This window comes from Puntigrus tetrazona, chromosome 16 (genome assembly GCF_018831695.1).
Source record: "Puntigrus tetrazona isolate hp1 chromosome 16, ASM1883169v1, whole genome shotgun sequence".
In the NCBI taxonomy this organism is placed as follows: domain Eukaryota; kingdom Metazoa; phylum Chordata; class Actinopteri; order Cypriniformes; family Cyprinidae; genus Puntigrus; species Puntigrus tetrazona.
Window position 1 is genome coordinate 12,215,751 of NC_056714.1, and position 21,914 is coordinate 12,237,664.

The 21,914-nt window shown below is 36.1% G+C and overlaps 2 protein-coding genes across 2 annotated transcripts in view; one reads left to right on the plus strand and one right to left on the minus strand.

The window, feature by feature from the left end:
* Positions 1–1,105: 1,105 nt before the first annotated feature.
* Positions 1,106–11,199, minus strand: slc6a19b (solute carrier family 6 member 19b). The gene is made up of 12 exons (XM_043260341.1): positions 10,890–11,199; positions 8,923–9,063; positions 8,563–8,700; positions 8,298–8,479; positions 6,860–6,970; positions 6,172–6,284; positions 5,964–6,092; positions 5,359–5,515; positions 3,207–3,411; positions 2,923–3,082; positions 1,709–1,871; positions 1,106–1,600 (listed from the first exon to the last, which is right to left on the minus strand). Exons 1-12 carry the CDS (start codon positions 11,086–11,088, stop codon positions 1,349–1,351), a joined length of 1,950 nt encoding a protein of 649 aa, XP_043116276.1. The 5' UTR covers positions 11,089–11,199; the 3' UTR covers positions 1,106–1,348.
* Positions 11,200–13,472: 2,273 nt separating this feature from the next.
* fhod3b (formin homology 2 domain containing 3b) overlaps positions 13,473–21,914 on the plus strand; it is a 136,762-nt gene continuing 128,320 nt past the window's right edge. Inside the window, 1 exon segment of the mRNA XM_043260340.1 lies at positions 13,473–14,031. Within this exon segment, the coding sequence (XP_043116275.1) occupies positions 13,867–14,031 (165 nt within the window). The 5' untranslated portion in view covers positions 13,473–13,866.

Here is a 21,914-nt window from a genome sequence, read left to right on the forward strand (position 1 = left end):
AAAAAAAAAAGACCACCCTGTCACTCAAATCTCACGCACTCATACACTCGACATACTCATTCAGCTCGCAATCGGCATTGATGTTTGCATTTTAGATACGTTCGTTTTTATTGCCGCGGCCTGATATGATTGCAATGAATGGATAATCGGTCAAAACACGTTTTAAGGCCGTCCTTCGCAAAGTGCTGTTTAAACAATGACGTAAAAGATCATATTACGGACAATACTTGCATGCGGAACCTTAGACCCTTTAGATGGACTTATATATAATAACTTAGAATGAATGGTGTTTATTTCAGCACGGTTCAGAAAATAAAACTTAATTTTAAAATTAAAAGTCCTGAACCGGCGTACTTTATGTATTACGCTGCTATATGTATCTATTAATTTTGATCTACAAATTTTTCTTGTATTGTTGTTTTGTATGGTATAGTCTACCACTATCGTTAGAACATAATTCATCTCAAATTACAAAAGGGTAACTTATCTTCATATTATTAAAAGGCTGCTACATGTTTATCATCTTGACCGCTATAAACAGATTTGCTTTACTGTAAAAACATTAAAACACGACACTTTTAATAAACACATTTTGATATCGCATTTATTATAAATGCTGCATCTTACAGCACATTTTAATTTTCCAATTTTTTTTTTTAAAAGGAGGAGAGTCTTTTAAATGGATAACTCTTTTATTATTTATCTGTTATATTTATTTTCTATTAAAATTGGTCCTGTTTTTGCGTTATAACTGGCGAAAGATCACCTATTGATATGAAAACAGTTCCTCAGTATATGAATACACAAGATGCGATATATGCCTGGTGTCTCAGAGCCTCATGTTATCAGGGTTGCATTTAATATCAATGAAAAGAAATGTACAGTACTGTCCTGATGACTGATTCCAAAAAGTATGAATAATAATCAGTGCAACATTAAGAAAATTAAAAAATGAGACTAGTACACTTTTATTTTTATTACGGATAAATATTTATTTCACTTAGAAACATATTTATCTTAAAATCACTGAAACATTTGGCATTATTTATTGGAAAAAATAAATACATCTTAATTTATGAATATATATATATATATATATATATATATATATATATATATATATATATAGTGATGAGCCTTAATTGATATTTTACTTTAACCATACACTTTTAGTAAAAATTACTTTGTTATGGAAATTTGAAACACAAAAGCTGGAACCACTAAATTTTGGACAAATATTTGTACAAAATATTTTTGAGGCACAATGGCAAAAATCCAGTAGTTAAATTCCAGCACTTCTGGAAAAGGCATTTTTTAAAACTTCAAATACAAAACTATGAACTGGATCTCACGTGTGGAACTTTTGGTCAGATTTCTCTGACATTTCTGGCTTCAGCTCTTCATCCTGTATATGAACTTTATACGATACGGAATCAGTCTCTTGAACCTGGGCACTGGGATGTTTCCTGCAGCAGTGTTCTCGTATGGCTCTGAAAACAGCAGTGCCGGGAACGGCCAAACTAGGGATCCCAGCCAGGAGAAAGATTATGACATAGATCCACGATGGATATGGCTTCTTCTCTAGGGTTGGAAAGTTTTCCTACAGTTGAAAAAGATCATATCATTAATTCCAAATGAATGCTTTACAAATTACTTTTATTATTACTATTACAAAGAAAAATCAGTCCATGGTAAATTAGTAAATCACCGATTCAGGGTCCCAAGCACTGTAGAAGATTTCTTTGGTGACGATGGTGGAGAAGTAGAAGATGAAGATGGCTAACATGATGAGGGGACTAATAAATCTCCATGTGGCTTGCCAGAAAATGTTAGGCTTATGTCCAATCATAAATACCAGGTCTTCATTGAACCTGTTCATAAACAGAAGATAGCATCATTTATGGCTGATTTCAGTGAGCTTTATCTAAACAATAAAGTCATAAATGCATTGTCTGGTCACTGTGAAAACATCCGTGAACTGCTGATATGCGCTTATTAACTGTACTAAGGGCAGTATTAAGATGTCCTATAACCAATTCTAATCATCTTGTTCTGTAAGTGTTGACCCCAAAATCAAAATCTGTTGAAAATAAACAGATTTCGAAAAGCTGAGCATTACATCACTTGTTCACTAATGGACCCTCTGCAGTGAATAGGTGCCGTCAGAATAACATTTACATTTACATTTTATTCGTGCGTTTAGCAGACGCTTTTATAGAAACAATTAAAACCAACAAAAGAGCAAGTTTTAAAAGTCTCAGTTCGCCTAAAGCAGTGCATGCAGCAAGGTTTTTTAATAAATTAACGCAAAACGAGTAGATAGAAAAACAACAGAGAACATAGTCTCTCATAGGATCTCTCTCTTTTTACAAAAAAAGGAAAAGCCTTGAAAAGAATTGACAATGTTATTGTTAGAGAATCATTTTTAAATAAAAAGAAAACAAGAAAAAGAACAGAGAATACTGGTGTTGAAGGCTCTAATAAAAAGAAAGCAAGCGTTGTAAAGAGTGCGAGGGTTGAAGTGGTATTGTAAAGAGTGAGAGTAGAGAGAATAGAAATAGAATAGAGAGTGTAAGTATTGCAGGGTCAAGTAAAGATAGATGCGTTTTTAGCCGTTTCTTGAAGAAGGCTAATACATATTATAGAATAAGAGTCTCATCAGCTGCTAAAAACATCACAATAATCCACAAGTGATCCACATGACTCTAGTCCATTCATTAATGTGAAGTAAAATCTCCCATTATGAGGCTTTTATCAGATATTTGGACTGACGGCACCCATTCGCTACTGTTTTGATGAAGAAACAAATTCATCTACATCTTGGATGGCGTGAATTGAGTACATTTTCAGCTGATTTTTTTTCTAGGTAAACTGTTCCAATCAAAACTATTTAAATACTGCTGAACTTGTGCTCCAACCTACCTGTCTATCCCATAGACATACACAACTCCAATCATCTCAGAGAAAGCAATGATGAGAAGAGGAATCGATCCGGCAAAGCTGTCAAACAGAGCTAGCCAATAGTTCCCCGAGCCCTGCACAAATATCAGCCCAACCAGGCAGCACACCAAGCACGTTACCCCTGTTGGGGACAGTGGAGAGACCAATTAAACTGCTTCTGGAACAATATCATCACTTGGATGGAGGTATGCAAAATCTGCAATGAATTCTTAATGTTATTATGATGGTGAGTCTACTTTATATACCTGAAATGACCTCTTTGGGCCAGCTTCTGGGAAAGACCTTCAGGTCCTGCAGGGGAACCAGAACACCCTCAATGTTGCCAAACATGGAGGACAGGCCGAGGCAGAAGAGCATGATGAAGAACAGGACGGACCAGAGCGGAGACAGTGGCATCTTGGTGATTGCCTCGGTGAACACAATGAAGGCCAGACCCGTCCCTTCTACACCCTGTCAAAGTGGGAAATTACTCCATTATTTCCTAATGCTGTATTAAAATATTTGGGATTTGTATTTTTTAAAAAGAAAGAAATAGATTTTTAACAACGATACGTTCAACTGATTAAAGCATTGAGCATGAAAGCTGGTTAAACTGGTCCTAGCTTAAACCAAGTCATGACCGTTTAAGGACCAGCTTAAACCAGCTAATCAGCTGCCGTTGCTAACTAACCAGCATATGTTGTTTTTATTACACTCGTAGGGAAAAAATAAATAAATAAAATTCAATTAAAAAAGAAAAATAAACTGTTATTTCATCAGCACATGGTTTCCACAAAAAAAAAATAAGGAGCAAATCAACACTGAAGACTGGAATAATGAAAGGGACTGCTGAAAAGGAATATATGACATTTTAAAATATATTCATATAAAACAGTAATATTAAATTGTATTAATATTTCACAATATAACTATTTTTTTGTCTTAACTAAAAGTATTACTGAGTATATGCCTAAACTTTAACTAAAGGAATGCTGTAACTTTAGTTCTTGATAGTGATTATAATAATATGATAATTATGGTAATAATAATAGCAATAGTAATAATACTCATCTTATATTGCAGATCCTCTCATAAAATGCTTTAAACTAGTGATTTTATTTGTAAATAATAATGTGTGTATATGAATTTCTGATTTCTGATTATGATTTTCTGAAAAAATGAATGATAACACAAAAACTTTTCTTTCACTCGTGGTTTGGCTGAAGCCATTTATTGTTTATAACTGTGTTTACTCAAACAGTTTTGAATGGCTATTAAAAGTAATCCTTACCTGTGATCTGTTTGCTTGTTAAAAGTGTGTGTGTGTAAAAGGTCATTGAGTTTCTAGACTACTGACAGACCCTTCTTTCATCCAGTGCTGCATTGACTGGATTCTGAGTTATGGGGAAAGCAAAAACATTGTCAAAGGATCTGTGTGAAGAGGTAGTTGAACTGTATAAAACAGGACAGAGATATAAAAAGATATCCAAGGAATTGAGAATGCCAATCAGCAGTGTTCAATCTCTAATTAAGAAGTGAAAATGATGGGGTTCTGTTGAAAACAAATCACTGGCAAGTAAACCAACTAAAATTTCAGCCACAACTGCCAAGAAAATCGTTTAGGATGCAAAGAAAAACCCACAAATAACTTCAGGTGAAATACACCTGTGGCTGTTTCAAGGCGCACAATAATGAGGCACTTGAAGAAAGATGGACTGCACGGTCGAGTCGCCAGAAGAAAGACATAACTACTCAAATGCCACAAAGTATTCCGCTAACAATACTCTAAACAGCACAGAGAGAAGCCTCAAACCTTCTGGCATTTGGAGTGATGAGACCAAAATTGAACTCGGCCACTCTGGGGAGATCTCAAACGTGCAGTTTATGCAACACGGCACAAGAATTCACAGGAACTTTTTGCCAAGAAGAATGGGCAACTTTACCATCTGAGAAGATGAGAGCCTCATCCACATCTACCACGGTATACTTCAAGCTGCCATTGATGTTAGAAAGACAATACACAGTGTTAAGTATTAAGAACTGGGGTGTGTAAACTTTTGATCAGGGTCATTTGGGTAGTTTCTGTTGACATTATGATTTAAAAAGAGAGTTGATTGATAATAAATGGCTTAAGCCAGACACAAACCAGGAGTGAAAGAAATGTTTTTGCGTTATCATTCATAGTCTCTGAAAAATCTATCTATCTATTTATCTATCTATCTATCTATCTATCTATCTATCTATCTATCTATCTATCTATCTATCTATCTATCTATCTATCTATCTATCTATCTATCTATCTATCTATCTATCTATCTAGCCAGTCAGTCTAAAAAAAGCAGAGTAAAAAGTAAAAAAAAGTAGCAACATTTACACCAGTATGGTCTTGGAAGAACTTCACCAGTTCATATACTGTACCTCACTGAGGAAGTTGTTTAGATCACAGGTCTTAAGATTGAGGTTGCTGATTATATCAGGGCTTGTACTGTTAAGGCTTTGGAGAACTTCTTGATAGTTGCTCTGCGTGATGTTTGCTTCCGGCAGATCAAATGTGTTCAGAAGAGTCAAGATATTCCTGCAGGACGAAGATAAAATAAATGCCTCAGAATGGAGTCTAAATGTGTTTTATAACGCTATCGTCACATTCTAAGAATAGCTCATGCATTTGGTAGCCTATCATAAAACAGTAACTTTTATCAATATTGAATATTTATGTTCATATTAAAATATATAAATGTTCCGTATTAAATATAAAATATTAGTTTAGGTAGAAAACATGAATTTAACATTAAGAACATTAATCAAGAATAACAAATACTGTAAAAGTGTGGTTTATAGATAACCTTTGCTTTAAATGTGGTACATATAGTATTAGTTGGTCTTTTGATAAACAAAAATGTATCAACTACTGAGTCACTCAAGTGAATCTCTTCATGCTTATCCGTGCGACTATAAGCATGCTTATCATGAATCACTTTTTTCCCCCAAAACAGAAGGTCAGAGGATATTATTGTGACACTCACCCGCTCAGACAGTCATCAAATCTCTCTGTAGCTCTGAAACCAATGATGCTGTAGATGACAGTGGCAGCGTAGATCGAGGTAAAGGCGTTAATGACAGAGATGATTACTGCATCCTGCTCACAGTTATTGCTGTCGGAAAGAATGAAAGAATACTCAATCACTGAGGTGTCTGCAGTAAACACTGGGTGGGATTTTAACATAAACTTACTGCACAGAGTTGTAGCTGGAGAAAGAGATGAGACCTCCAAAAGCCAGCGAAAATGAATAAAACACTTGTGCACCTGCATCTAACCACGTGGCTGGGTTTGCTAACTCGTTTATCTGCAAAACACACAATTTTGACGTTTATGAGAGCACTGGTTGTAATAGGACTAGTGCTGTCAAACGATTAATCACATCCAACATAACTGCATGTGTATATATTTAATATGTATAGCCTAGAAATGCACACCAATGCAGTATATCATATTTATATAATTAATATTATATATAGATACATGTGTACACATGCACGTTTGTGTGTATTTAAAGCTGCGGTCCATATCTTTTGTGTGTTTAAAACGTGCAGAATGGATCCATTTTCCAAACTCGTGTTTTTGGCTCGTCCCGAATCACTACAGTACACCTATAACAAGCGTTTTTGTTCGGACTATTTAGACCGGTTCGGGTCGGTACCGCTGCGGAGTAGCCCGGCACCTGGGTGATTCGCCACAGACGTAAACAGAGAAAAGTAGCTCCGGCTACAAAGTTCTTCCGCAAGACGCACGCAGTTCCGTTTATCAACCGCCGGAGCGCCAAACGTTAGCTTTAAATATACACCATAAATATACACAGCACGCACATACACGTCAAGCAAACAAACCTGCGATATAATAATAATAATAATAATAACTCACATCCGGAGTGAAGAGGAACTTAATGCCATCCACGGATCCTTTCAGAGTCAGTCCTCTGATCAGGAAGATCGTGAGAACTAGATACGGCAACGTAGAGGTCACATAAACAGCCTTTAAAGAGAAAATCGGCCTTATTGTGAGTGTTAATATCATATCTGATGACAGATACTTCAGGGATGGTACAGCGAGTTCAAACTTTATGTTTTGTGGCTCTTGATTTAGTGATAAACACTTTGACATTCTGGAATTATAATCCTTTTTATTGCAACAGTTAAAGCAAAACTGTCTGCTTAATTGTTCACGAGAGCTGTAAAGCTGTAAAGCTGTTCTGTGCTGCAGATTTTACAAGCATGTGTCCTTACAGTACATCACTGTGATCTTTATTCTTTAGTTCAACATTCATTTATAGCATTCTCATGATATAAAAATCTATAACCTTTGACAACCGCATTGAGCTCCTTTTTACCGGTAAAGCTGTTTTACTTGAGAAATTAATGACTGTAGATTAGCAAAGGGCTTCCCGGCATTTTTGCCAGTTAAACAAACCCTCTTAGATGTGAAATATTTACTTTAAATACTCCTTTTTTGATTGGTTTTAAGTTCATTTTTCAATTTGATGTCACATTCACGTTAAATTATGAAAAATATTTTGAAGACTTTCATTGTTTTTAAAATGATAAAAGTGTTATAGAAATTATATAAATGATTATACGTACATTTGAAGAGTTAATTTGCAAAAAAACAAAATCATGTTTTTTCATTGTGCGCTCAAGTTCATCTCGATCAAAATGCAGTTGAGATATTTTGAATAGGTAAAAAAATACAGGTAACTATTACAATAAAACACATTAAAAGTACGAGAACATAAATAAAAACATAATTTTTTAAAAATAATTAAAATCAAAATAACTTTTTATAGAAATCTACATACATAGGGCTACAATTATTGCTGTTATTTTATTACTCTAACTATAAAATAAATATAGAAATATATTGCTATTCTATATATAAAATTGTACACAGACACACAGCAATTACTTATATTATTCTGTATATTTTCTATATTTTTTCAATATAATATTATGGATATATGCTATTAATGTGTTAAAAAATTAATTGTTAATTAATTAATTATTAATTGTGTCAATACATTTCCTTACAAACAGTAATGTACGTAACTTTGTATTCAATTCTAAAATTAATATTTAAATTCATACATATATCTGAAAAAAACATATGCAATAGTTTTGAATATCTATATATAATATATTCTCTGTGGTTCTGTGAGGGTGGGCTTATTTTGATTTTACACGAACCCCTGCGGTTCCCTCACATTTGGAAATCTGGTTCAGCAAATTAACAAAATGACATCATTCATGAATATATAGTAAATCTGCTTCACATTCTTCCATCAGTGCTGTTTTTACGCGAGCTCTACCTTTCCGGTGGTCTCTATTCCTCGGATGCAGCAGACGTACAGCACCCCCCAGGCCGAGATCAGACAGAGGATCATCCACCACTGCAGACCTCCGGTCTCATCTATAGCCGCCGAGGTGTTCAGAGTCTCACGATACCAGAAATAATCCACAGGCGAGCTCCCCTCGCACTCCGAAACCAGTCCTGACGATAATCAACAAAATGTCAATGGAGGCATTTTTAAAAAACACGTTCAGAACCGAGTTCCTCCTCACATATTGCCGCACCTGTCCTGTTGGCATTGACGGGACACTGGCTCCAAGGCAGGGGCTCCTGGAAGGAGTTGAAGAAGTACCACATGACCCAGGCTATGATGGTGTTATAATACAGACTGACCAGAAAGGACACACACATCGATGCAATGCCTGAAACAGAACAGGAAAGACCTGCTTAGATAAATGGATTTATTTATTACAATGTTTAGTTAAAATGAAAAATGTCTTGAATAGAAATAATTGGAAATATATAAAAAATTATAATAATATTATTTTAAATTAAATTAAATTAAATTATAATTCAGTCTACTTGCCTACAATTTCTATAATTTGTTCTATACTTAATAATATAATGATTAAAATGTTGCCCACCGACTCCGAGCATGTAGGGGTTAATAGTTCTCCAGACCCCAACGCTTCCTTTCCTTAGCCGCTGACCGATGGCAAACTCCAGATGGAGAAGAGGGATTCCCTCAAAGACCAGTAGGATTAGGAAGGGGATCATGAATGCCCCTGAAAGAAAAGAAAGATGATTATTAGCACGTAATACGTCTATAATCGAAACAAACGCAACTACAACTGCACATTCTTCAAAGTATCTTCTTTTATGTGGAACATCATGCAGGTTAGGAACGACTCGAGGGTGAGTAAATGTTGGCGGAATTTTTGGGGCAAACTGTGCCTTTAATAGACTGTATAAAATAGTAGGATACATTAGCAAAATACAGTTACTCTCAAATTAAGTTAAAAGGAGCAAAGTCCTTTCTGCCATTGTCAGCCATTTTAGCAGCAGCGGAGTTAATGGTTGGCTGGGACGCCGTGACCCTTGAAGAGTTCCCACTTGAAGTGATCTTTCCACACTGTCTAGTTAACCTTGAGCTGAGGTCTGGTAAAAAAGTTACATGCATTTATTGCACTTACCGGAAACCTGTGAAAATTAATATGAGGCTTCAAAAGCCAAAGATTTTCGATTGCGTCTCATAAAAGAAAATCCCTTACACAAATTTATACCAGAGTAATCAAAGTTTATAACCGTATTTAGTTATTCTTACTACTGTTTAATCATAATAGATTCATTTTTGTATTTTGAAAGCTCTAGTACTGTAAAATTTTACAAGGTGTAATTTTGTTGCTGTTATGAATAACTGCATTATTGAAGTAACTAATATAATATTTTAATGTAATTAATATCATTATTTGAATATAAATTTGTGAATGATATAAATAATTGTATTATATATTTAGCTTGAAAGAAAAAAACAAACTATTTTCTTATTCTCATTAGTTTAGTTCGTTACATAATAAAAGTACTGAGTTTTTGTAATTAATTGTTTTTTTTAAACAAATTAATTTTCAAATAATTAATATTGTGTTAATGTTCTGTTAAACACATATATTTTTGAATCAAATATATTATTTGATATTTTATTTATCATTTATTTTATTTTTATTTATATATTATTTTGGAATTTCTTAATGATCAAGACTTTTAAAGTTGAAATAATAGAATTTGCATTAAAAAAACATTTGAACAGCGAAGATGAATTCACCATTACAATAAAATAAATACCTTGCTGCACCCCCCCGCCCCAAAAATACACATATTATAATAATGTTTAATAATTATATGATTATTTATAGTATTATTGATAATATTGGTAGGCTGTGTTATTGTATTATTGGAAATGTTGCTCAGATTTTGAGATGATGATAATGAATGTTAAACATCTAATAATGTTCCCTGATATGCTGAGCTAGATAATCCAAACGGGTAAAATAAAATAAAGATTATTGCATACATAAGTATATAATCACCTTTAAAGTTGTTCACACGTCTTTAACAAAGCATATTACTAATAAAAAATAAAGTTTTGATATGTTTGCAGTAGAAAATGTACAAAATATCTTCATGGAATACGATCTTTACTTAATATATCTTTACTTAATATCCTAATGATTAATGACATAAAATGAGAAAATGCTCAATATGACCCATACAGTGTATTGTCGGCTATTGCTACAAATATTACAATTATTACAATATTACAATTTTTTATTATTTGAAGTTGTAAATAAAAAGCTGAATATTGCAGTGCACTTCATGTACACTGTCAGAAATAAATGCAGGCAGGATATTATCCATTAATTATATGTTAATATGTCAATTATAAAACGCATGCAGTGTGTCAGAATGCAGTATAATATTTAAAAATGAGTTAAAACACCTGTATAAGAATCTATATTGCGCCCTATTTTCACCGATGTTTTCAGAGTGCGTATCTAAACACGAGAGTAACGAATGCCTCTCAACCGCAGCGGAGCCCCTCACAAGCACTCACCTCCTCCATGGCTCTGGCACAGGTAGGGGAAGCGCCAGACGTTTCCCAAACCCACACAGAATCCCACGCAGGTCAGCATGTACTGGGCCTTGTTGTCCCACTTGGGTCTATCTCCGGCCTCCTCCACCTCCAGCCGTTCCAGCTCATCGTGGTTCAGGATCCTGTCCTCCAGGCCTGGGTTGGGCAGCTTCAGCTTCATGATCTCCCGGGCTCTCTTGCGGTGGGTATCTGTGTGGGGGGTATCTCTGATGCTGTCGACAGCAGGGAGCCGTGGGAGATAAGGGCTGTCTGTGAGTGGACGCAGCGAGCATATGTAGTGAACTTTGGCATCGTCCCACCGAGGGCCGGTGAGTCACCGAGCGTCTTGAAGATGTCCCGTCAGCTGAATGCGAAAAAAAAACGACTCTGCGCACGGCAATAATTAATGTCTTATCAGAGATTGAGAATCTGATTGCATGTACATGTCTCTGCGTACCCATTCTTGTGGTTAATAACTAAAGATAATAATCTTTACGGCACTTCGGAGGTGAGTCAAAGATCCTTAACAGTCCCACCAGCAGAGAAAGAGTAGAGAAAAGTCACATGTCAGATAATATATTTATTCAGCGCGCAGCATAATATGGTTTTCACTGAGGAGTTCACTTGATAAGGGATGTTTTAGTGACCACTTCCTGTGATTCATGCGTGAAAACCGGTTATTTGATCAAAATTTGTGCAATTTGTGCAACTTTCAAATCACGTTTTTCTCGTTCAGGTAGGCTACGTAGAAATAAAGGAGGGATGACAAGTTTGCGGTGAGTTTGATAAAAAAAAAATAGAAATGGCAAAATGTTTTTACTGATTTGCGTCAGAGGTCGAAGGAAAAACACACACGCTTCATGATTCCATTCTGTTTTACCGCAAAGATAAAGAGTGAAGGACAAATAAAAAAAACTGTGTTTAATAGGCTCTAAGTAAAAATAGATTCAAAGGAAGCCTGTAAAATGGGGTCCAAAGTACTGTGTTAATATGAATTTGATTTTCCATGTATATTTTTTCAGATGTTTTACCTTTCTTTTTTGAATTGCGCTGTATTTTAGGGTTATTTTTAAAAGGACTGTGTTCACGTAGTTGAAGACATGGAAATTTTACCGAACCTTGTGCAAAACCGCTTAGAGCAAAGGGGTTATTTTTATCAAATATTTGCTAAAGACATTGTTTGAGTAAAGATTAAGCATTATCTGCCGTACATAAGTTAGCAATTAGAAAAAGTGGCAAGAAAAAAGACTAAGATTATTAAAAGATTATGGAATTAACAATAACATATATAAAGAAACATCCTCTCACTCTCAGCTGCTTTTATTTCTAGCACATTTTTTTAAAATGTTAATGTGTTTTGCTTTAATATAAAAATAAAACAGCTGAAACGAAACATGTCTGGCAAGCATTCGATGAACAGAAATGCAATTATGAGTCAGTAATATTGATACTTAATGTAAGTCCTTACTGACTCCCTCAAACCCTCCCTAAGGAGTCAGGTAGCCTATGAAAAATGTAATAATCTGTGAATCTTATTTTATTTGGATTTTACAAATTTTTTTAAAAAATACCACATCCTGAAAAAGGGTTTTAAAAGGATTTGTCTTCATGCTGAATTGTGTTGTAAATGTATATTTAATTTAAAATCTGTCACTTTTTACACACACAATTTCAGCATATTATGCAGGCTATATAATAATATTAATTACGTGTAGGTGTGTTAAAATACACTTGTAAGATATGGAAACAATTTGTTGATTAACTAGTCTTATATTGCAGTTTTAATTTAGATAAGACACGTGCACTACGACTTTTGAGTGTTACATTGAGAGTTATATTATTCTGTCACTTTATCTGTTTTCAATATATCTGTTCGTCTCAACTGCTCCCTAGCGATAGCTGGTGGTAACACAGGAACCACTTTGTCTAAAACTGATGAGCGGGTGGTTTGAGACACACGCAAGATGTATATAGATCGGATCCGATTGTTGTTCAGGCCACGTGCGCGAATGTCACTCCTCCCAGGTGGATTTACGTCAGTAGCAGACGGAAGACGGCAGTACCGGAGCGCAGGGAACGTCAATTCATAAAATACGGGAAGAAAATAGTACTCGCTGTGTAGACAATCTCACTGCCTGTTATAAGCGTTATTGGGAGCGACGTTATATTTATTAGATTAATATCTTGCAGAGACATGTTTACATATGATGCAAAATGCGTATTCCAACCAGGGATGAAGCCTAAAAGTTGCGTCTCACGCTGAAACGGATACTTTTTTTTTTTTTTTTTTTTTGCCACTGAGCAGTTTAGGTCTAGCCTGCTATAAGTGCTTATACCACTTAGGGACTCCAGAATAAAAACAGGAACAAAATTATTAATAATAACAATCGCACAAGTCTTTGTAATAATATCAAAACATTTAAAAGCTATAATGCATTGTCATGTAATGGCACGCAGTTGTTTAGAAGCATTGCATTTAGTTTGTGTAGTTAAGTGTATTGTTTCCGTGATTGGCTTCATATTAAAAAAAAACGGAAAAAATGATACACGAAGAAGTTGTGGCGTAAACGCCTCCGCTAGGTGTCGCCAGAGCTCCGGCTCTCGTCCCCATCCCTTCACTGTTGTGACTGGAGGGAGTCCCCCAATCCCGCTCACGTACTGCATCGCCAGTCATCAGACAGACTGTAGATGTCCCGTCCCGTCTGCAGCAGTCTGCCTCAGCACCTTGCCTGCCCGACATGCCCTTGGATATTACCGGCCCTCCTCTTGCGAGAAACTGCTGTAGAGACGCAGAAGCCGCTGAACAGTAAACAGGACATCGCGGCGGGACGGAGCGTACCTGGATTCTTGACACTTTTACAACCGCGTCTGACCTAAAGGATTTTTGAGTCGGTCTATACTTTTTTTTTTTTTTTGTCGTTGTACCGACTTCTCCCAAATCGACGTGTATGGATGTATCATGGCTACGTTTGCGTGCAGGGTGCAGTTCTTAGATGATACCGATCCATTTAACAGCACAAATTTCCCCGAGCCGACCAGACCCCCGCATTTCACGTTCAGAGAGGATATTCCGCTCATCAATCAGATCGCTGGAGTTCACAGACTTCTGAAAGCCCCGCACAAGGTACGACGTGCACCCCTAAAGCAGCCGCTTTCTGTACGGGACTTTATCAGAGGGGTTTACTTCTGTATCTCGTGCGCTGGCACAAATGTTTTGTTATTGCAGTAATTCTGGAGGGCATCATGCAGTTATATGGCAAGCCTTTTAAACAATTCACTCCTAAAACAGAACTAGCCTTCATATTTATGTCATTAGGTCTTATTTACTGTTTACTATTAAATGACCAGGAAAGTACTTGTAATAACAGGTACTTTGGTTAAGCTTAGGTTTAGAGTTAATGCAAGTTATTATACAGTTATTGTAATTACAGTTATTGTAATTACTGTAATAAGTAAATGTATATGTGTACTACAGTGTCATTAGATACTAATACTGGTTCATTAGTTACCGGTTTCAGTTTTCTAATCGAATAGACACTGGTGTATCTTCAAGAGAAGTTCTATAGCCGTCTGCTAGTGTAATTTAACTGTAAAGTAGCTATTCTGATTAAAATGTTTACAACAGTCCTAAACGGAAATGGATGGATAAAGTGTCTGTTGGTGTCAACATATAAGTAATCTGTTTAATGAGCACTCGAAATGCACGCATGCAGCTCTTTAAATAGTTAGAACTAAAAATACTATTACTGGTTACTAAGAAAACTGGTAGTTGAAGTCTGAAGTGAATAGCTGATTTTTATAGTGAGCAGAAAATACCAAGTGGTGACCAAAAACTTCTACCGGGATAGTAACCCGCCACAAAAGAATACATAATAGTGACTAACTGAGATAGACTGGTTAGACTACTGAAGAATAACCGCTAGCAAACCTGAAAAATATACCGGCCACTTTTTGGAATAACTAGTACGCTATAAAAAGTGATAATTGCATTGTTACTTTAAAGAGCCACTTTTGCTTGATTTCACCCTTGCGATTGGTTTTGGGCGACGAATGAATGTATTTAGGATGGTTCGGTGATTTGAAGTAATTTTGACTTGGAATAAAAGCAGATAATGGCATTTCAAGGTGTAACAGTGTAAAAGAATTTGTGTTGAATTGGCTTGCCATAGCATCTATGCAGCGCCAGTGCACTGTTAGAGAGAAGTGATATGATGTCAGGATATTTCAGTGCGTCTTGGGCTGCACTGCACCAAACCCTGCACTGCCCTTTGCACACAAGGAGGTTGTTTGCTATCGCCAGTGCTTTTAAAGCACACCTTTTCAGACTCAAATAGTTAGCTAAAGCTAATTCCGTTTAAATACAGCCAATAGCAAAAGCATTGTAACGGCATCGTTTACAAGCAATCTGTTTTCTGATATCATAATAGGACTGACAGGTAACCGGCGTTGATAGCGTAGATATTCACATCCTGTCTCTTCTTGAAGACTGTAATAAACCTCACCTCCAAATTACCCAGCTCTCAGGCATGACCCAAAACAACCGAGGTTCTTCTCCAACTGTGTAAGATATAATTGTTGTCTTAAACTTGCTTCATTTCCACCACATAAACAGTGTTATCCTTTAAGCAGGTTTTAGGAGCGCTGTTATTGTGGTCTCAGAGGAATGCTCAGCAGCTGAGTGCCATACTTGGGTGGACCGAATGCTTGAACATGCTATGTCCACATACTCGGGATTCTACAGCTGTCATTGGGACCGTCAGTGATGACCGTCCACGTAGAAGGGTCATCCAAGGGGGCCGAAAACGCCCTGTTCGCTCTATAGCTCATTCTGAGTTGCTCGTTCAGGAACATCACTGATCTCTTGCGCGCTCAAGAGTTAGTTTCCAAACAGGTGAACGTCAACTCGGTGTTACGAGTTAGAAGTTAAAGTGACTCACGATGGAACTTAGGAGCGGATCATTACTGTGATTTGAAATACTGACCATTCCAAAACAAACATGCATGGAAGTATTTCTGCGACTCGGTCCCCATCATTAAGACGGTTCCTTAAATCACTTCAGCGAGCGATGAAACATTTTCAGCAGATGGATAAATAAATCCAGATGCTCATTAGCTATTTGACTTTTGTTTAGAATTAGAATTTGGTACTACTTTATACTCTCGATGACCCTAATGACATAATTTCTGTGAGACACATCTGTTAACACTGCAGGCCAAAAATGGTACAAAGTCTTGAAAGTATGATACAAAGTAAAAATCGTTTATTATTATTTTAATAAGTGGTATTATTACTACTTAGTGTCATTTCCTGCAGCCAAAAAATCTTGAACCAGAGTAACGCTGAATGATGATGGAACGCTATTTATTTCACCCATATTTTGACATTTTCCATGACTTTCTATGTATAGAAAAGAACGTTTTGGAATGCCTCATCTTTGACATATATGTCAGTCATCAGAGTTTGAGATAAATTATGTATGGAATATGTAAGGTGCATTATATCTTTTCGGTTTAATAGGAAAGACTTTGGACAAAAGATGTATTCCAGTCAGATTTTGTCAATTTGGTTGAAGAAGTTTTGCTGGATCGACCAACAGAAAGTTATAGCTTGATATGAAAGTCACTTCCGTGTAAAGTTTGCTTGATTTATCGTTCGTTTATTTCTCCGAACTGCATATCGAAACACGCATAATCAAAGTAGATGGCTGTATTTTGAAATGACTTTCACGCAAACATGTCCCATCGTGTAAGATCTGGATCGCTTCTGAAGGCATCGGATCTGAAGGATTCTTCCAGTAAACAGCGTCCCTTGGAACTTGTGAGCGCCATTATAAATCCTTTATCATGCTTTTATCCGGCTCGGGATGAATCCTCAAGGGCATCATTTCTCCAGTGCATCAGGAGGTCCCAGCAAAGCTTTCGACTTCCTCTCCACAGTTCAATCCATTGCTGGCAGCTCAGCAACGTGAGATGCGATTCAGAATCTCTTTGAGCCAACAGTTTGTTTTGTTTTTTTTCCCAATTTTCAGAATGAAGCAGTTAGTGAGGAACCGCAGAGATAATGGGAGTGTCTGTGAAGTAAAGAGCTGTATATGGTGACCGTTGAAACAAAGAAGGAGAAGAAAGGGGATGTGATGAGTTGGCATGTTATTTAACATCAGCCTGCAAATGAGCCAGTTGGATTCGTTCAGTCGAACACGGTCCATCTTTGTCTCGATTGTTATTTTCATTTACAGCAAGACTAACAGATGTGACATGCTTTATTATGTGTCCAGAGTGTCATACAAGGATGTCGTAACTTTTATGTTATTAATCAAAAAGTACATTAGTAGAGTATTTTAATATTGTCAAACAATTCCATCAGGAGTTTGGAACTTGGTCCCGAAATGCCTGGGACCTATTTGTCTGTTCATACTTGAATAAAATGAAGAGGAATTCTAATATTTATACGTAAGATACACAGACATGTTTTAGCAGCATTATACATTGTTTATCCAGGATGCAGGGGTTAGCGGAATTGATCTTGGCTGAGAAACATGAACCATATGGTGCGACGCTGGTGTTGGTTTTGATTAGTTGGAGTCACTTGGGTGAGCCGTCATTTCTTAACTGGGAAAAACAAATAGCGTTTCTGTAAGACACCAGAGGGTCAGTGTATACTGCTATTCAAGACTTTGGCTTTATTATGATTTTGGGTTTTTTTTTTTATGCTCTTTAAGGCTGAATTTATTTGACCAAAAATGCTGAAAATAACCCCAGTAATATTGTGAAATATTGCTATTTAAAATAACGTTTTTCTGTTTTAACATGCTTGAAAATATTATTTATTTCTATTACACAATGCTGAATTTTCAACGGCCAGTCATGTTCCTTCAGAAATAATTGTAATGCGCTGATTTGTCATCAACGTTGGAAACAACTTTTCTGAAAAATATAATATAAATAAATAAATTCAGGATTTTTCAAGAACAGAAATTCGTAAAAATCTTGGTAGGACTTTAAAATAGGGAACACTTATTCACTATTAACTATTATTTTTCCCTTTTTTTGATGCTTATTAATAGTTAGTAAGGCAGTTGTTAAGTTTAAGTATTATATTAAAAAAAATATTTCTAGTTTTAAAATGATAATGTAAGCGCCGGGTTTTGACTTGACGTGTGATGTAAGTTGTATGATACGCCGAGTCATTGTTCAGCCAAAAAGACAGAACTCTGTGTTTTTCGCGGAAAAGTTAGTTGTTTAATTTTAAAACTAGAAATATTTCCTTTACAAAAACCCATCGATCTGCTTCAGAGGACACGAGGTAACCCCCCCGAAGGCCTATAGGTTAGTTTTACGTCGCATAATTATTTTTGTTATTCAGGAATTCAGTTAAATTGGGGAAAAAAAAGTAATAGTAAAGTCTTACGTTATTAGAAAAGTTGTGTGCTTAATGTAACTTTTGGTCCTTTTCCAAATTCTAGCGATATGATTAGGACCTTATTGGATAGAGTGTATTTTCAGATGCTTTAGTTATCTTGTTCCTGGATTGATTATGCTCTCCTTTTGTAAATCATCTCTGCCAGCTGCTGCTTTTGGTCCCGTTTTGTCTTAAAGATTAAAACTAGACTGATGTAGTGATGTAGAACACACACTGTATCCTAAAACCTATTCGCATATAACACATTTTTGTCCTAATTGTGAATGATTTAGTGCTGCATGTGATGTGTAAGTATATATATTTGTCATAATTAATGAGAATGTGGTAAATTGCTCTTTAACTGAAACAACTTTCGGGTTCTGCTGATGTCACTTAGGCCAGACAGCCTATTTTAACCAACAGCCAAAAAACTACCCAGGCATTGTTTTTTGGGACGTAACAACTGATTGAATCCTTGGCAGATTTTTTTTTTTTATTTAAAAAAATGATTTAGAATATTTTTAATGGTTATTGTTTGACATTAAAGTGAAAAGTATAGACACTTAAAGCATATTTATGTTTCATTAATCCGGCGAACAGTCACTTTTTCTGCTTTCTGCTTCATCTTTCTCTCTTTCTTTCTCACACACACACACACTCGTCTCTCACTCTTACTCTTGATGGATGCGGCCCTTCACCGAGTTACTTTTTTCGGGAAGCCTTTTCTGTTTGCGCATGAATTTTGCCAAAATTACAGAGTCCGGTAATGAGAAGTTATGCTAAATGCTGTAAAATATAGGCTAGCCCTTCACATTTGCGGCTGAATTCTGGATTAGCCTTACACATTGTTATGCAGAGTTGAGGTTTTTGCAGCCCAGTGACTTTTCCCTCTGTGTTTTTTTCGGCACCGTCTGCAGAAAAAAAAAAAAGCTCCACGTTTCCCGCCGGCCTCGCACGCCTTTGAAACGCAAACGATTGGCGTTGCGGTCGCCGTACATGCGGCAAACCCTTTTTAACATGTCTGCTAATTGCGCGCCGCGTATTTAGAAAGCAACCACAGACACTGTCGTATTTATATAATGGAAACAAACACAGAAATGCTTATTGCTAACACATCAAGCGGCTGAAGCGTGTCAACGAGTGATTCATTTCGCCGCTGCCCATTGTTATGTCGTTTAATTACGCCTTTTGATGTAGAACTAGACTTTCTGGAACGCGCAGACCGCTGCGAGGTTTCACAGTTCACGGATTTAATAAAAGCAGCTTGGTTAATATGCTACGACGCAGTTAGCGGGATGTTGTTTTACATTTTATCTGCCATGACCCGAGGAGCCCAGGGTGTCCGCGGCGGCTGAAACAGAGGGATCTTTTCGAATGAGAAAAGCTTATTCCTTTCCTTTTATTCGCTAAAACCCGAGCTTGAGTTGAAATTGAGGATGAAATTTTGCGTGTGGATTTGGAGAGCGATGCTAGTTCCCAGTGTGCTCTTATTTTTAGGCCGTCCCCATATCTGTGCTTGCTTGCCAGCGCTGTATTCTGTGGTTGGAAGAGGAAGTCCAGGCCTGGCTTTCCATCCCCATGACCACAGGGTCACAGGGTCAGTGGCTGGGTGGGGAACCGTCAGTTATACGGTTAATCCAGGAGCTCTGGGCTCAGATTAGCAGCTCTCCTGGACTTGCAGTCTTTGCTACCGCTCTAATCCTTTGCACTACTGTTGATTCTGGAGCTTGGTTGTTTAGTCCTACCTGTATGTTTTCAAGTTTCGCATATGCTTTCATGTAATAGAGTTCACTTCTGTTGCAGGTTTTTTTTGTGGGTTGGCATTCACTACATCTTACATTTTTGATTTTCAGTTGGTTAAAGTTAGCTGAATTTGCAGATAAAAGTAAACTATAACATAATTTTATTAGGTTACTAATTTAGGGTTTTGAAAATGACAGATTATCTGTGTTTTTTTGCCATCTATGTCTTAATTTAACTCCAGAAGTTATTTATGAATGTATGACAGAGACAGTTTTGTGTATAATTGACTGGATAATTATTCCAATTGTAATTGAAGAAATTTCTTTATAAAAATGTACATTTAATGAAAAAATAATAATAGTTATATATATTATTTATTTATTTTAAAGCCAAAAATGTATTCTAATACATATTTATATTATATATACAGTATATATATATATATATATATATATATATATATATATATATACATATATATATATATATATATATATATATATATATATATATATATATATATATATATATATATATATATATGTATATAGGGCAAGACAACAGAGCATGAAGTTGAAAGACACCATTATATCTTAATAATTTAAAAAAATAGTTTATATAATAATAATGAATTTGTAAACATTCAAAAATTATTTCTTAAATCATTTTAAGCAGTAAACTTTTACAAACACAATTGTCTGTACAGCATAAAGAAAATGTAACATTTAACAAAAATGTTTTCTTTGAAAAAAAATTTGTCTGCTCATGAATAATACATAAATCATACATATAAATGATTCATTATTAAAATGTAATAAAATAATAATAAATCTGAACTGCTAGCCCAACCTCAATCCTTACCAACTTATCTTTATACTAATCATAATGCCAGAAATGCAATTTTTTTTGGTGTTTCAATAGATTCATACATTATTACTTTTTTATTGGCTTGCATTTGCCTTACCGCAAGGGTGGTAAACAAGTGAAAATGAGATTTCAGGCAGAGTCAGACGCTTATTAAAGGGGCTGATGTCATTCTGAGGAGAGCGTGGTGAATCTCACACCGTCACTGTGAGCCTTATGAAACACTTCCTCCAGTTAGAATATGATAAAGAGCAAAGAGAGATTGAGATTGTAGAATGCACATGACGAAGGGCGAATCTTTCCCATTCGTTTTTACTCTGTTAACAGTAATGTAAGGCACCTGGCAGTCTCTGCTGCAGTCTGATTGATCCTGCGGTTCAGCTGACGTGAAACACATGGAGCGGAGCCCACCGCTGGAACTCCGGCGCATCCGTCTGATGCTTATCAGAGTCCCGGCCGGGTGACTAATATGAAGTACCTGCACGGGGTCCCTTGCAGAGAAATATCTGGGTCAATCTGAGAAAGACGGAGCACAGCTGGAGACCGCGAGGAGGAAAAAATGAACCAAAAAATGTTTTTTTCCCCCACTCAATTACCCTGCCAAGTTCTTAGGAAGCAATCTACGTTCTGCCTCTTGAAGTTGTAAATACATTACAACTCTCGAGCCAAGACAAGGGAGTTCTGGCTCGAGAACGAAGTGCAACACTTTAGTTTAAGGGTCTAACATAAGGGTCTTATAACAACGTAATGGGCTATATATAATGTTTGCCTGAGGATTTATATCCCGCGGTATCAGGCACTTTAATGTTTGCAGTGTTTGAAAAGGAAGAGTTTAGTCTTAGATCTAAGTCTGAGTTATTTTAATCTAACAGAGCCTGAAGTTATGAGATGATTCGGGATAAGTTCTTGTTATTGTAAAGGGGATAGTTCACCCCAAAAATTATTTTTTTTTTTTTTCTTTGAAAGTGCAGTAAAGAATAATTTTAGATGAAAACCGGTCC